The 14,596-nt window shown below is 34.0% G+C and overlaps 1 protein-coding gene across 1 annotated transcript; it reads left to right on the forward strand.

The window, feature by feature from the left end:
- Positions 1-9,418: 9,418 nt before the first annotated feature.
- On the forward strand, positions 9,419-14,146 carry DBE1 (debranching enzyme 1). The gene is made up of 2 exons (XM_028234637.2): positions 9,419-9,743; positions 11,204-14,146. The coding sequence occupies exon 2, from the start codon at positions 11,292-11,294 to the stop codon at positions 13,887-13,889; it is 2,598 nt and encodes an 865-aa protein (XP_028090438.2). The 5' UTR covers positions 9,419-9,743; positions 11,204-11,291; the 3' UTR covers positions 13,890-14,146.
- The last annotated feature ends 450 nt before the right edge of the window (positions 14,147-14,596 follow it).

Genomic DNA, 14,596 nt, shown 5'->3' on the forward strand with positions numbered 1-14,596 from the left:
TTTTTAATATTTTAGTTAATTTTTTTTAAAGCAAATTGTGAATGAGTTTTGTTTAAAATACTATTCACCCCTATTATTTTGAAAATTATATTTTGTCTTTTAAAATTTTTAATCATATAACAAATAATACATTTCATTAATCAATTATTAAGTCAATTAACATTTTTTATAATGTTTTCAATTAACAATTTTGATAATTTTATTGTGGTATAGAAGGATAGACAGCCATGTCTCAGCTCCTTAAGCCTAAACTTGATTATCAGCTCTGAGAATGTCTATAGACTCTCGCAATACTCTAGCCCTTTCGCGGGCTAAGGCGCCCATGGTCTGTTGACCAACTGGTTCGGCCACATTAGCCTGACCAATCCTTCTTCCTGTGCCGGAATTTCATCCGGTAAAGGCACTTCATGCCTTCTAGGCCTACCACGCCTACCACCATCACGTCCACATCCTAACATCCTAATAAAGGTAACAAAGAAGATTAGCATATTTACAAATGTGACGAAGCTAGTTCACTCACGTCCTAATGTGGTAAACAACAGTAATTCACTCCACATAGTCACATAAACACATATGAATTTTATTTCCGAATAATGACTGTCCCGCGACGTTGCCAGAGTTCTGATTAGAAGCAACAATGATCAAGTGCTTTTCTAATAGAACTTCTAGAAACCCGTAGACTCAATCAACATCTTAGAAATTTAAATCACATACCTATATAATCACATAAACATGTTAGCACGTAGCATTGCAAACATATAAACATCTTTGTCAAACGAGATAAACCCATTGTAGTACTAACCACTTCTCACGTATCCAAAGTATTCAAACCCGGTACTCTCTGATACTAAGTTGTCACCCTCCGAAAAATAATACAATAATTCAACCGTAAAGACTAATACAAGATGACATAACAGAGTATTAGACTTTCATTAATCAAAGTCCATTTACAAAAAGGCACATGCATTACACATCCATAAGTTTTACCCTGAATCTATAGCATGGGGCACCAAACTAAGTGATCAACAAAATAAATGCCCTATGGGCTTACATATTTCCAAGACAGTTATTGGCTACAACAAAAGTGAGTCTAACTCAACAAAATTTAAAGCCCTTAACTATATAAAAATAGATATAACATAATAGAAGCTCTTGCTCCCAATCCCTCCAAACTATTGCTTTGGCGGAAGCATATTACCAGCACTTGAAAATGATTTTTCTCAAATAAGGTGAACCAAAGCCCAGCAGAAACAATCTAGCACAATATATGAACTTTAACAAGGTTATAAACATGATGCACATGGCCAATACTTAAAATAAAATCATTTACAACTCTTCTTCCCAAATCCATATTATGCCAAGTATGATAGCCCAATCCATTTTATATCAAATTCGTTTCATGTCATTTCATATCTCCTCAATTCATGAGTCATATCAATTGTTATCCAAACAACCCAACTAAGATTACAACTTAGTGGTTTTCTTACCACACAACCATTACGCATAAACACTTCAATTTGCTATTTTACGGAAATTTTATCTACGGGAATCGGCACCCATGTATACACAATGTTTTCGGGACTTTCATCCTGGACATACAGGCCAACTTAATTCAATGGAGTCCATCCCCTTTCTTCTCTCAAACATGGAGTGCATCCCCTTGCTCCTCCCAAACATGACACTTATACAATCTATTAAACACAATCATATTAAATGATAATTAAAAAAAGATTGGTTTCAATTTACCTAATCCTCATGAAATTTCTACAACAATCATAGCTATCCTCCACTGATAGTCCAAAACAGATACTTCTAAATAGATATACAATCTCTTAATAGATAAATTATTCAAATTTCCATAGGTGGGAGGCGATACACATCCAACTTCACCATTTATATAACCATTTATCTAATTTCATATTTCCATTTCCAATTTCATTATTTAAGCAAAATAATTACTTAAACATTTTAGGTCAAAACACAATTTTTTCCCAATCTTACCACAATCACCAAAAATCAACCATTTATAGCATAACCCCAAGTCATATCCATTCACATAACCACTTCTAAGACATCCATTATAAAACCCCTCTTTGGAATTGAAACTCCAAACCCTAGGTTTGTTAAAATTTCTTCACAACCCAATGTGGCTCACACATCAAGAAGGTGACCAAGTTAAAACTCATAAAGAGTATAGAGAGTCCCTACCTCAAAGAGAGAAGACAGGCAAAGTAAAGGAAGAACTCCAAAGATACCAAAACCAAAGTCTATTTGGATCAAAACGATGCCCTTGAGGTGCTCTACCTTTTAACAAAGGCACACGGATAAAGAGATCACAAGATCTAAGTGAAAATGTAGAAAGAATGTGAGTTTTAGAGAGAGAAAGAGAGTCTCGATCTAGGGTCTTGGTGTAAAAGATGTGAAAAAGTGATGTAAAAATGTGTTGCTACAAATTGATATATGCACAGTTCGCTCGAGTGCAGAATACACACATCCAATAGTTTTGCAAACAGAAGAACATCGCTCAAGTGCAAAAATAGCCGCTCAAGCGCATACTCACTCGAGCGTAGGAAATGCCGCTCGAGCATAGAATACACTCTTCCAGTAGTTTTGCAGACCTGCAAAAGTACTGAGAGTTTGTAAAGCACACTCGAGAGCAAAAAGTGGCGCTCGAGCGGAGGAACAAAAATCTGGACAACAAAGGTTTGAAAATTAAGCAACCAACATGTTCCAAACACAACAACTACATTCCAGCAACCAAGTTTAAGAAAGAATAAGGGGAAAAAGACTTGAATAACCATACAAGGTTATGAATCCCGAGTCCAGAATACAAAATGGATAATGTCTAAACTAGAAACGCTATATATATTTTAAACAAATCTTAAAACGTGTATTTGTAATTGTCCCGTAACTTTATTGTTGATATCAAGACAAATTGTTAGGTTAAGTTGGCTAGTGGAAGAGGTCATTTGTTATATAATTATAAATCTTGAAAAGTGAAATGCAATTCTTAAAAGGGCAAATTACTCAGAAGTCTTATCTGAAAGAGGATAAGTCTATTTAGTCCCATAACCTTCTGGATATTCTCAAAAGTCTACTATGTATTTTTCTTCTTCGATTGTCTCTGCGCATTCATTCTTATTTGTCTCTTTCTCTTCCTGGTTTCTAACGATTGAAGACTACGCTTTACTTCTTTTTTTCCTCTTTCTGATATATAGTCATCGGCGACCAACAACCATTATTGCTTGGGGTTCACCGGCAACCACCGACTTCTCACTTCACCTTCACCAACGACGAAGGAAACGAGTTTCTAGCGAAAAAGATAAGTAGATCTACTCAGATCTGATCTACACCAGATCCGACTAGATCTAAAAAAAATAGTTATTAGAGTACAATCTTCTCTCTATATCTGTTTCTCTCGTTCGATCTCTCAATATTTCTATATTTTCTCTACTACACATTTTTATTTTCCTATTTTAATGGGAAAATTTTTCCAATTCTGAAGAAGTTGTTTTTTAGTTTTAGTTACAGGCAATGAGAATTATAAAATTTGATAGTTTCATTTTTTTGGTACTGAAATGAATCATGCTTTAAAACTGCAAAATTTTGCAATTTTATAACATTTTTTAGAACTGTAAAATTTTGCGATTTCATAACATTCTTTAAAACTGTAAAATTTCATAATTTCATAACATGTTTTCCAATTTGATTAATAAGGATAAATGTTTAATAGAATCATACTTTTAAGCTATAATATATTTACTGTTTCAAAGCTTGCTTTTCAATTTTATCAATATTAGAGATTATTTGCTTATACTCTATAAAAATTGAGAAATAATATATATTTTTTCCCTATTGTTGTTGTTGTTTGTTGTTGTTGTTGTTGTTGTTGTTGTTTTTGTTTTTTTTCCTTAAGTTTATCACTATTTAGTACATCTTGCTATGTTTTTTCGCTCTAATTTCTCTATTTATTTGTAACCCCCCAAAATAATAACAACAACACATCTCATGATAATCAAAAGAAAACGTAACATGCGAAATAATAACCCTTCTCTTGTCTTCTTTTACGGTACAAAAGATGACATATGCGAATATACATTCGTAAACTCTATATCCAGAATCTATAGCATATGCCATATATGACCGAACTGAAATAAAAGGTTATCCAGATAAATTAATGACCTAATGACTACATCTTTCCAAGACAATGCTTGGGTACAACAAAAGTGAGTTCAACTCAATGTAGTTAAAACCTAAGGCTTGTACAAAAATAATTACATCAAAAAAAAAACAAAAGAAACTCTTGGCTCCAAGTTCTCCCAAGCTATGTGGTGAAGGCATTTCATCAGCACCTAAAAGTTGTTTGTCACATAGAATGAGCTAAAGCCCAGTAGATACTTTAACACAATGTATGGAACTTAGCAAAGTTATAAGGTGAATGCACATATATATCATTTGTCAAACATTATACTTTTCCATCTCAAAACAATACAATGCCTTTATCAATATATTTCAACTTAAGAAAATACACTTTTATATCAAAAAATAGGGTAGTAAATACAAAACACTGGGAATCTCTAGGTACATGTATGCTAGTAGGCTATACGAGCACTACCAAAGCTATTTTATCGGTACTAACCGGAAGGATCGACACCTAACCGTGCAGGTTTCTGGAGTTTCACCAAGGACACATATGCCAATAATATAAACCACAACCACACCCTCTAACCAGATTCACCAAGGTATACGCTAATTTTTCTAAAAAATAATACATTTTCAATGTTGAAGTATGAAGGAATGCTTGATGCAAGATGTATGAGAAATTAGTTTCAATTTAACCTAATCCTTATATAATTTCTACAACAATCAAAGCTATCCTCCACCAATAGCTCAAAACAAGTATTTCTACTCAACATATAATTTTTTCAATAATAGATAAAATCTAAAAATTTCAAAATAGAAGTGATAATAAATACCCAACTCCACTCTCATCATCAACAGATATCCTTTTCCATATCCTTTCAAAATCCAACACTATTTCCTTTTCTTTATAAACCAACATCAATGATTTTTCAACAAAACTTTCTTTATTTTCAAAATCACATTTGAAGAAAGAATTTCCAACACAATCCAACATTATACACACATCCACAATTCTTCTTATGAATTTATTTGAAAAATCCCTCTTTTACTTTTCAATATCAAACCCTAGGTTTAACCCAAAACTCTCAAATCACTAAACATTTTTCAAAGTGCAAATAACTAAGCTAAGAATCATACGAAAGGTGGAAGAAATCCCTACCTCAAGTCTAAAAGATGAAAAAAACAATGGTTGAAGTTTGATGGAACCAAAAACAAGATTTTCTTTGATTAGAATGAAACTTTCGACGAGCTCTACCTTTTTTTCCAAAGAGCTATGGTGAAGAAATCAATGGGTGAGGGTATATTTGGGGTTTTAAGGTAAGAATTAGAGAGTAAGAGTGAAGAAATTAAGGTTTGAGAGGTTTTAAACAGAGAGAAATAAAAAAGTGATTAAAAAATCTATTTTCTCGAACTGATATACGCGCAAACCGCTCGAGCGACTAAAACATCGCTCAAGCGCAAGAGACAATAAGTGACACTGCTCAAGCGCACAATGACCACATCTCAGAAGTTTTGCAAATTAAAGAAGACTATTTGAGCGCAAGAGATACTGCTCAAGCAAAGATACCATACTTTCATAACTTTTGTAGACTTGTAAAATACTAGGAGATCTCAAAGACCGCTCGAGTGAACAAGTAGAAAACAGAAACATTAGCTCTTTTAAAAAATTAACTCCCAACTTATTTCAAACACGACCAACAACTCAACTCGACTACTAACAAAACGGCAAAGGCTATGAACAACAATTAAAAGTACTGAATCCCGGATCTAAGAGTATTAAATGGGTCGGATCTAAACCAAAACCGTTATATTATTCATTCTTTTTTTGGACAATATTCTGGACATTTTGGTGAATCTCCAACGATATTCTTTATGTCCAGCGAATATTCTGGACATTCTGACGACTTCTAGTGACGTTCAAAACATTTCAGCGATACTACAACGAACTTCTGACGACTTCGCAATGATGTTAAACATTTCGACGAGTCTCCGATGAGTGTCTGATGGAAGTCTAGCGATGATGGGATGTAGAAGAGATTTTAAATTTATAAAAAAATGATATTTTTGGTAACAATTAAAAATATGTAAGATTAATTGGTGCAAGTGTTTTGTTTTGGGATTAAATGAGTTTTGAACTTTGTATATGTGCTTTATTGGTTAGTGTCCCTTCCTAAAATTACATGGGGTAATCTATATATTGAGGAATGTTAGAGACTCAAAATTTAGATTCCTAAATTTATTCATAATGATGTGGTAAAGGAATTAGGTCCTGCATAATTAAATATGTGACAAATTAAAAATTAATACCTAACATGTCATATTATGAGTCAAATTAAGGAATATTTTTTTAAATTTATATTTTGGACAAACCTTGGGGTGGTAGGTAATTTGCCCATAAATAAATTACGTATCCTCTTGTTATAAGAAATTTCCTAATGCGCACGCCGCCAACACGAGACCTAACCCAAGTCAAATTCCAAAGTTTCCAAATTTTGAGAGAGTCAAACCGTGTCTTTAAACCTGTCTATATATACGCTATGCCCTCAATTGCTCCAAGCATTATACACACATCAAACAAACCAGCCAACCCTCTCTGTTTTCTTCAAGAACCTCTCATCAAATCAAACTCTCCTCTCAATCTCTCATGGCGGTTTCACCTTTTCCATCTTTGATCAAATCACATTCCCATGTACCCATTTTGCATCATAGATTCGCCGTCGTAGAGAGAAAACAAAGCCATGTTATATCAGCAACAGCAACAACAATAGCAGTCAAACCAAGCACAACTCAAAGGCCCAATCAACTTCTCCAACTAATCAACCCTATAGTCACAAAAAATCAAGTTTTGTTCAAAGATCAACACACGAAAGAGATGAACTATGAATGCGAAGGATTGGGTAATAAAGAAGTTAGGATGGTGATGGAGAGGTTGGAGAGAGTTGCAGAGAGGATGAGAGAGATAGAGTTGGAGAAGATGAAGGGTAGATTGAGAGGAAACATGTCTTGTGAAGATGGCATGGTGATGGAGATGATGAGTAGAGAGATTGTGAGCAGCTTTTTGGAGAAACCTATTCAATACTTGAAAAGTTGTGATGGAAAGTTGGATGATAGATTGAAGGATTTTAAATTTTTTGTGGGTATTCTTGAACAATCATGCTTCACAAACGAGAAGATTAATACCCATGTGTAGAATTTTTATTTTGTTTTTTGTTTTGTATTCTTTTGTAAATTAGATATTGTTTCAAACTAACATTGGAAATCAATTATTGAGGTTAAGTTTGGATTTTACACGAATTCTTAATGGAGAATGATATCTTGATTTTGAAGTTTTTATACTATTGTTTGGAAAAAAAAAAAAAAAAAGGATTTGTGGTTGCTTTGCCTTAAAAGAAATTACATTTGTGAGTATTTTGATTTAAAGTGAAAGATTTAGATTGAGTCCTGTCATTTAGTCTATTATCTAAATTAGAGGATATTGTTTGAATCCATGGGGTTTATCATGAATCTTATTTTGATGTTTGAAATTGAGTAATATTAAAGATTATGAAAAAAATATTACGAATATGATCATGAAAGGTTCTTCATTCTTGAATTACAAATACAATAAAACACCATACAATAATCAAAGAATGAAAAATTTTCATGAAACATTTCATGATATTATTTTCATGATTCATAATATTATTCGTTTGAATTTATTCATTTTGTAAAAGTCTTTGTGTTTATTGTTGTTGAAAAAATTTAAGTTGATCTGATAATTGTAATTTTTTTTATTTTATTGTGTTTTTTTTTTTTTTGAAGACAAACACAATAAAATGAAAAAAGTTATAATTATCACATTGATTTAATTTTTTTTTCATAAATGATATACATGAAAAGTCTTACAAAATAAATTACTTATATCATCGAAACAGGACTATGGGATCTACGAGCCCAAACAACTCCTCCAGTCGGGATGAGGACATGAGGCAATCTTTTTTAGTTTTTTCAAAATAAACACAATAATATAAAAAATATTACGATTATTATATCGATCTAATTTTTTTTTAGATAAAATAAACGAAACGTTCTACAAATGGGTCATTTAGGAACATGAGTTAAAAGTCAAAAATCAAGCTGTGTTTGGTTGTGTTCTCAAATCATGATTATGCACCTTGATTCAAGTATGGTGTTTGGTAAGAGTTTTGGAATTACGTTTTCAAAACTCTGCAGAGAGCTTTGTCTCAGCCGCGCTTTTAAAAAAAAAAATTTGAAAATTTTGCCTGACCGGTCGTCCGGTCGGTTGACCGAAATAGTGATTTTTTTTTTGCAATTTATATGCTAATTTTTATATAATCGAAAAAAACATTTTCTGAAATTTTTAAAATTTTTTATGTGCTTTAAAATAATTTTGAGTTGTATGTTTAGTTATAAGTTGTAAATTTTTGTATCAAATATCAAATGTCACATCAATAATTTTTTACTCAAATCAAAACTCTTTTCAAAACTATTTTCAAAACTCTTTACCAAACAAATTTTCTACACTCAAATCATAATTTCAAACCCCACAAACTCAAAATACAATTCATACTCTCAAATCATAATTACAAAACTCTACCAAACGCAACCTCAATTTTTAACCAATTTTGAGTCACATCACCTTTCAAATAAAATAGTAAAAAAAAGCTAAAAAAATAAAAAAGCCAACTTTTAATCATCTTTTTAAAACACCCCAAAATAAATGATTTTATTGTGTTTATAATAAATTTATTAATAAATTAAATTATTATATTTTTTTCTCCACAAAAGTATGTATCATAAAAGAATAATGTTAGGGATATCAAAATTTCTACCAAATGCTTTACTAAGTAGGTGTTTGGCATGCATTAAAAAAGTATATTTTTTTTTTTGCATACATACACTTATTTGGATCACATCAATCAATATTTATCAGCATTTCCTCTCTATTTTTCTACTCACTTTCTCTACTTTTCTACATTTTTTTTTATAAAAAGTCAAAAAATACACTTATTTAGAACATTCCAAACCACCCCTAAATGTCTCACATAAGGTAGGATCTCACATCCATATAAAATATTTGATCTCACATCTATATAAAATATTTGATATAACAATTTTTTATCATAAAAAAGTTTTTTTTTTAAAAAAAAATTGACTTTGATAATTACCCAGAAAACATTCATGACCGTCCATAATTCTGCCAATCGAATCTCACCGCCAGATCGAATGGGCCACACTGCATCATAAAAACAAATCATGCACCCAGATGCCACGCGAGTTAACGGCCATGATGTTGCTACTCATGGGGATTTGACGAAGCGCCGAAACATGATCAACAAAACACTCTCACTCACTCACTCACTCACTCACTCACTGCTTCAAATCCCGATCAGGAATCTTTGTGCGGTACACAGAGACGCTGAGAGAAAATTCAGAGAAGAATTGCTCAGTTTCTCACTTCTCAAGAGTACAGCTTCTGTATATTGTGTTGGGTTCATACCCAGATTGGTTTACTGCGAATTTTCTTGGTTTCATTCCCTCAAATAATCATCTCATGGAAGTTCAAGCTCGATTGCAACTGAGAAATTTTAATGAATGAAGTAAGTTCAATTTCTCTCATCGACTGTGTTGACCTACTTTTCTTGGGTTTTGGATTGCACTGCATTTGTGGGTCTAACGTACTTCAGAAGAGAAATTTGTATTCTGTTTCTTTTTTCTCAAGTGGGTCTTGCATAATTTTGATGTATATCTCTCATTTGACTGTGTTGATTTGTGTTTCTTGGATTGTGGGTTGCATTGCATTTGTGGGTCTAATGTACTTCAGAAGAGAAATTTGTATTCTGTTTCTTTTTTCTCAAGTGGGTCTTGCATAATTTTGATGTATATCTCTCATTTGACTGTGTTGATTTATGTTTCTTGGATTGTGGGTTGCATTGCATTTGTGGGTCTAATGTACTTCAGTAGAGAAATTTGTATCCTGTTTCTTTTTTCTCAAGTGGGTCTTACATAATTTTGATGTATATCTTTCATTTGACTGTGTTGATTTATGTTTCTTGGATTGTTGGTTGCATTGCATTTGTGGGTGTAATGTACTTCAGAAGAGAAATTTGTATTCTGTTTCTTTTTTCTTTAGTGGGTCTTTCATAATTTTGATGTCTGTGTACTTCATTTGGATTGACTTTTGATTTCATTTGGTTTTCTCTGATGGGTATTGTTAGAAATTTGTATTCTGTTCTTGTTTTTTTATTTCTTTCCTCAAGTGGGTCTTTCATAATTTTGTTGTCTGTGAACTTCATTTGGATTGACTTTTGATGTCATTCGGTTTAAAGCCTTTAAACTCTGTTAGGTTTTCTCTGACGGGTATTTGTTTTAAATGTAATGTTGTTGAACTATTTTTTTTTTTTGGGGGGGGGGGGGGGGGGGGAATGAATTAGTCTATTGGTTTGATAAATATGCACCTACTGGGAGTGAAATCCTTGATTTGAAATTTAAAAGAAGAAGAAGAAGAAGAAGAAGAAGAAGAAGAAGGAGAAGAAAGAAAATTGAAATTGAATTAATCCATGTAGTGTAGATGGGATGAGTTGATTTGGTTTGTTTGACAATCCTTTGAAATGAGTACATCTCAGATTTCAGCCTCTCCTTATACGGGGTAAGGTGACCCTATCCAAACCCCACAGGTGACCCTATCCAAACCCCACAGTGGCAGGAGCCTTGTGCACTGAGGGTTATACTTATAAATCTCATTTATATTATGCGTAGAGAAATATCTTGATAGCTTACTACCAACTTGTGTGTTATTTGAATGTCACTTGAACCAGAATAGATCTATTTTCTGCAATTCTTTTATAAAGCTCAAGCCTACTTGATTAGCATCCCTTCATATCAACCATATAAATTTTAAATCAAAGGCTGCTAGGTCAGAATTTGAACATGAGGTCCATTTATTGTAGTCAAAATTGGCTGAAGCGTTCTGTGACCCATGAATATACTTGCATAATTATTTTATGATTTGCTTTGGAAATAATTTCTTCAGCAAACTAATTCTATCTATCTGAAACAGAAAGACATTGTGAATCCTCTAGGAAATCATGCAATGCCCTGAAGTTTATTGTCCTACTTTCTGAGTTAATCTCCTTCTGGAATGCCACATGGCGATGATTCCACTATCATTCACAATACACTCCCATTTTGTCAACTGTGGAGCCACTGAATCATCCAAGTTGATAGCTGCCACCCATTGTATTTATGGAAAAAGAGTGGCACACAGCTTAAAGAAAATGGACACACAAAGAAACCTAGTTCGCGGAGACGTTAAAAAAATTGCCAGGAAAGAATCTTTTCAGAATCCTAAATTGAAAGTATTTGCTACATCTATATCACACATTTCTGTTGTTAAAAATGAAGAAAGATCTTCTGCTTATCTATTTAGGACAGAAATTGGCAATCAGGTTAAGGTACTTGTTAGAAATAAAAATCTCAAATACAGCGTGTATGTTGAAGTTTCATCCTTGGAATTACATAGTAGTGAGGATAATCCGGTAATGAGTTGGGGTATATTCAGATCCAACTCAAAACATTTTATGCCTTTGGATTTTCAAAGTTCAACCCCAGATTCCAAATCGAGGACCATTGAAACCCCATTTGTGCAAAAATCTCTAGGCACGTTTGCAATTGAGTTGGATTTTGAAGGGAGTTTAGCACCCTTCTATCTCTCATTTCTGCTTAAGTTTCCTCTAAATGGTGATTCAAAAAGATCAGATATCAGAAGCCATAGGAAGACAAATTTTTGTGTGCCGGTTGGTCTTGGTTCAGGGTATCCCGCTCCTTTGGGTCTTTCATTTTCAGCTGATGGTTCTATGAATTTTGCCCTTTTCTCACGAAGTGCGGAAGTTGTGATTCTGTGTCTGTATGATGAAACCAATGCAGAGCAACCCGCATTAGAGGTTGATCTGGATCCATATGTCAATAGATCTGGTGACATTTGGCATGCCTCAATGGACAGGGACAGTACACTGACGTTTGTCAGCTATGGCTATCGATGCAAGAGCGACAAATTTCAGACTGAGCAAGTTCTTTTGGATCCATATGCCAAGATCATTGGGAATGCTCGATCAGGTTTGCTCGTAAAAAGTCTTGGGAAATTAATCAAGGAACCTACTTTCGATTGGAGTGGTGATGTTCGTCCTTGTGTACCGATGGAGAAACTAGTGGTTTATCGGGTAAACGTGACACGTTTTACGAAGCACAAGTCCAGTGGATTACCCAATGATGTTGGGGGGACCTTCTCTGGCATCACTGAGAAGTTGCAACACTTCAAAGATCTTGGGGTGAATGCTATCTTATTGGAACCAGTGTTCCCTTTTGATGAGGAAAAAGGCCCTTATTTCCCGTATCATTTCTTTTCACCAGCGAACCTATATGGACCTTCCGATGACGCTTTAGCCACTATTAAGTCAATGAAAGGGATGGTGAAGATGTTACATGCCAATGGTATAGAGGTTCTTCTAGATGTGGTTTTCACTCACACCGCTGAGGGTAGTGCATTGAGAGAAATCGATAACTCATCCTATTATTGTGTCAGCGGAGATGAAGATATAGGAACCGAAAATGCTTTGAATTGTAATTTCCCTATCGTCCAACAGATGATTTTAGATAGTCTTCGTTATTGGGTGGTTGAGTTTCGCATTGATGGCTTTTGTTTCATCAATTCTTCATCACTGTTGAAAGGGTTTCATGGCGAATTCCTGTCTCGCCCTCCTTTGGTTGAATCAATTGCTTTTGACCCATTACTCTCAAATGCCAAAATCATTGCGGATTCTTGGGACCCACTTGGCATGGCACCGAAGGAAACCCTTTTCCCTCATTGGAAGAGATGGGCAGAAATAAATACGAAATTTTGTGACGAGGTGAGAAATTTTTTGAGGGCTGAGGGGCTTATTAGTAACCTTGCAACAAGGCTTTGTGGGAGCGGGGATATGTTTTTGAAAGGGAGAGGACCGGCATTCTCTTTCAATTTCATTGCTAGAAACTTTGGACTTCCTCTTGTGGATTTGGTCAGCTTTAGCAGCGATGAGCTAGATTCAGAATTAAGTTGGAATTGCGGGGAAGAGGGCCCTACCAATAATACTGCCGTCCTAGAAAGGCGTCTTAAACAAATCCGGAACTTTCTCTTCATCTTGTTTGTTTCATTGGGTGTTCCTGTCCTTTACATGGGCGATGAATGTGGCCAGTCTTCTGGTGGTTCCCCTGCATATGATGACAGAAAACCGTTCGATTGGAATGCTTTAAAAACTGGATTTGGGATTCAAACAACAAAATTCATTTCATTTTTGAGTTCACTGAGAAGGAGGCGAAGCGATCTTCTTCAGAAGAGGAGTTTCTTGAGAGAAGAGAATATTGATTGGCATGGAAATGACCAGTCTCAGCCAAAATGGGAAGACCCGTCATGTAGATTTTTAGCCATGACATTGAAAGTTGGCGAGGAGGAGAGTGACTCAGGTTCTTTTTCCAGTTTGAATGGTGACTTGTTTGTTGCTTTCAATGCTTCCGTTCACTCAGAGAGCGTTATTTTGCCCCCACCTCCGGCAGAGATGGCATGGCTACGATTGGTTGACACGGCCCTACCTTTTCCTGGGTTCTTTTCCGAAGATGGTGAACCTGTCATTGAGCAGATGGCTGGATTAGTCACCTATGAGATGAAGTCTCACAGTTGTGTTCTGTTTGAAGCCAGGAGGCCAAGTGGTTGAAACATTTTCCCTTGCTTTCCGGGAAAAAAGAAATGAAGAAAGAAAAGAAAACCATCACTTGAGGTATTTGTTGTTGCATACTTGTATAATATAATCTTCTGATAAAGATCAGGGCGTATGGCAAATAAGAATGTCTGTTGGGTACTAATAAGTGTAGTAAGACCATGTAATTATTCATTCTTCTTTCAATAAGAGCTTTTGCATATCTTGATTGTAATGATTATATCCATCAATTTCACTTTTCTGTTTCTTTGAAAGTTGTTTTTCCATTCCAATTATGTAAATAGTTGTAGTTTCTGTTTCTACCATGCAGCATTTATTTTTACCAAATGCAGGCAGTTTTGAATCAAAATTTCCAGTACTCAAAGTAGCTTTAAATTTATTTCACAAACTAAGGCTGTTTCATGAAATTATGACTTCTAAATTTAAAGATGTGTTTTAAAATTATGATTGAACAAATCATTATTCAAAAAATAAAGAATTTTATCTTCATATTTGAACAAATCATTATTCAAAATAGGAGATTTACACATTCATTATTCCGCCATTTTTTCTCAATCAAAAGTCATGAATCAAAAAGCATAAATAATTACTCTTTTAACTTTTAAATAATTAATTTTTTTCTTCAATTTATTTAAGTGTTTTCTACCTTGCAGAATTTTTTTTATCAACTACCATATAAAAATTAAAAGTAGAAATTGCACCAA

The sequence above is a fragment of the Camellia sinensis genome, chromosome 12 (genome assembly GCF_055761805.1).
Source record: "Camellia sinensis isolate YWXY chromosome 12, ASM5576180v1, whole genome shotgun sequence".
Taxonomy (NCBI): Eukaryota; Viridiplantae; Streptophyta; class Magnoliopsida; order Ericales; family Theaceae; genus Camellia; species Camellia sinensis.

Excerpts from the sequence above, each read along its gene's own strand:
- DBE1 (XM_028234637.2), top strand. The coding sequence starts at position 11,292 with ATGGCGATGATTCCACTATCATTCACAATACACTCCCATTTTGTCAAC.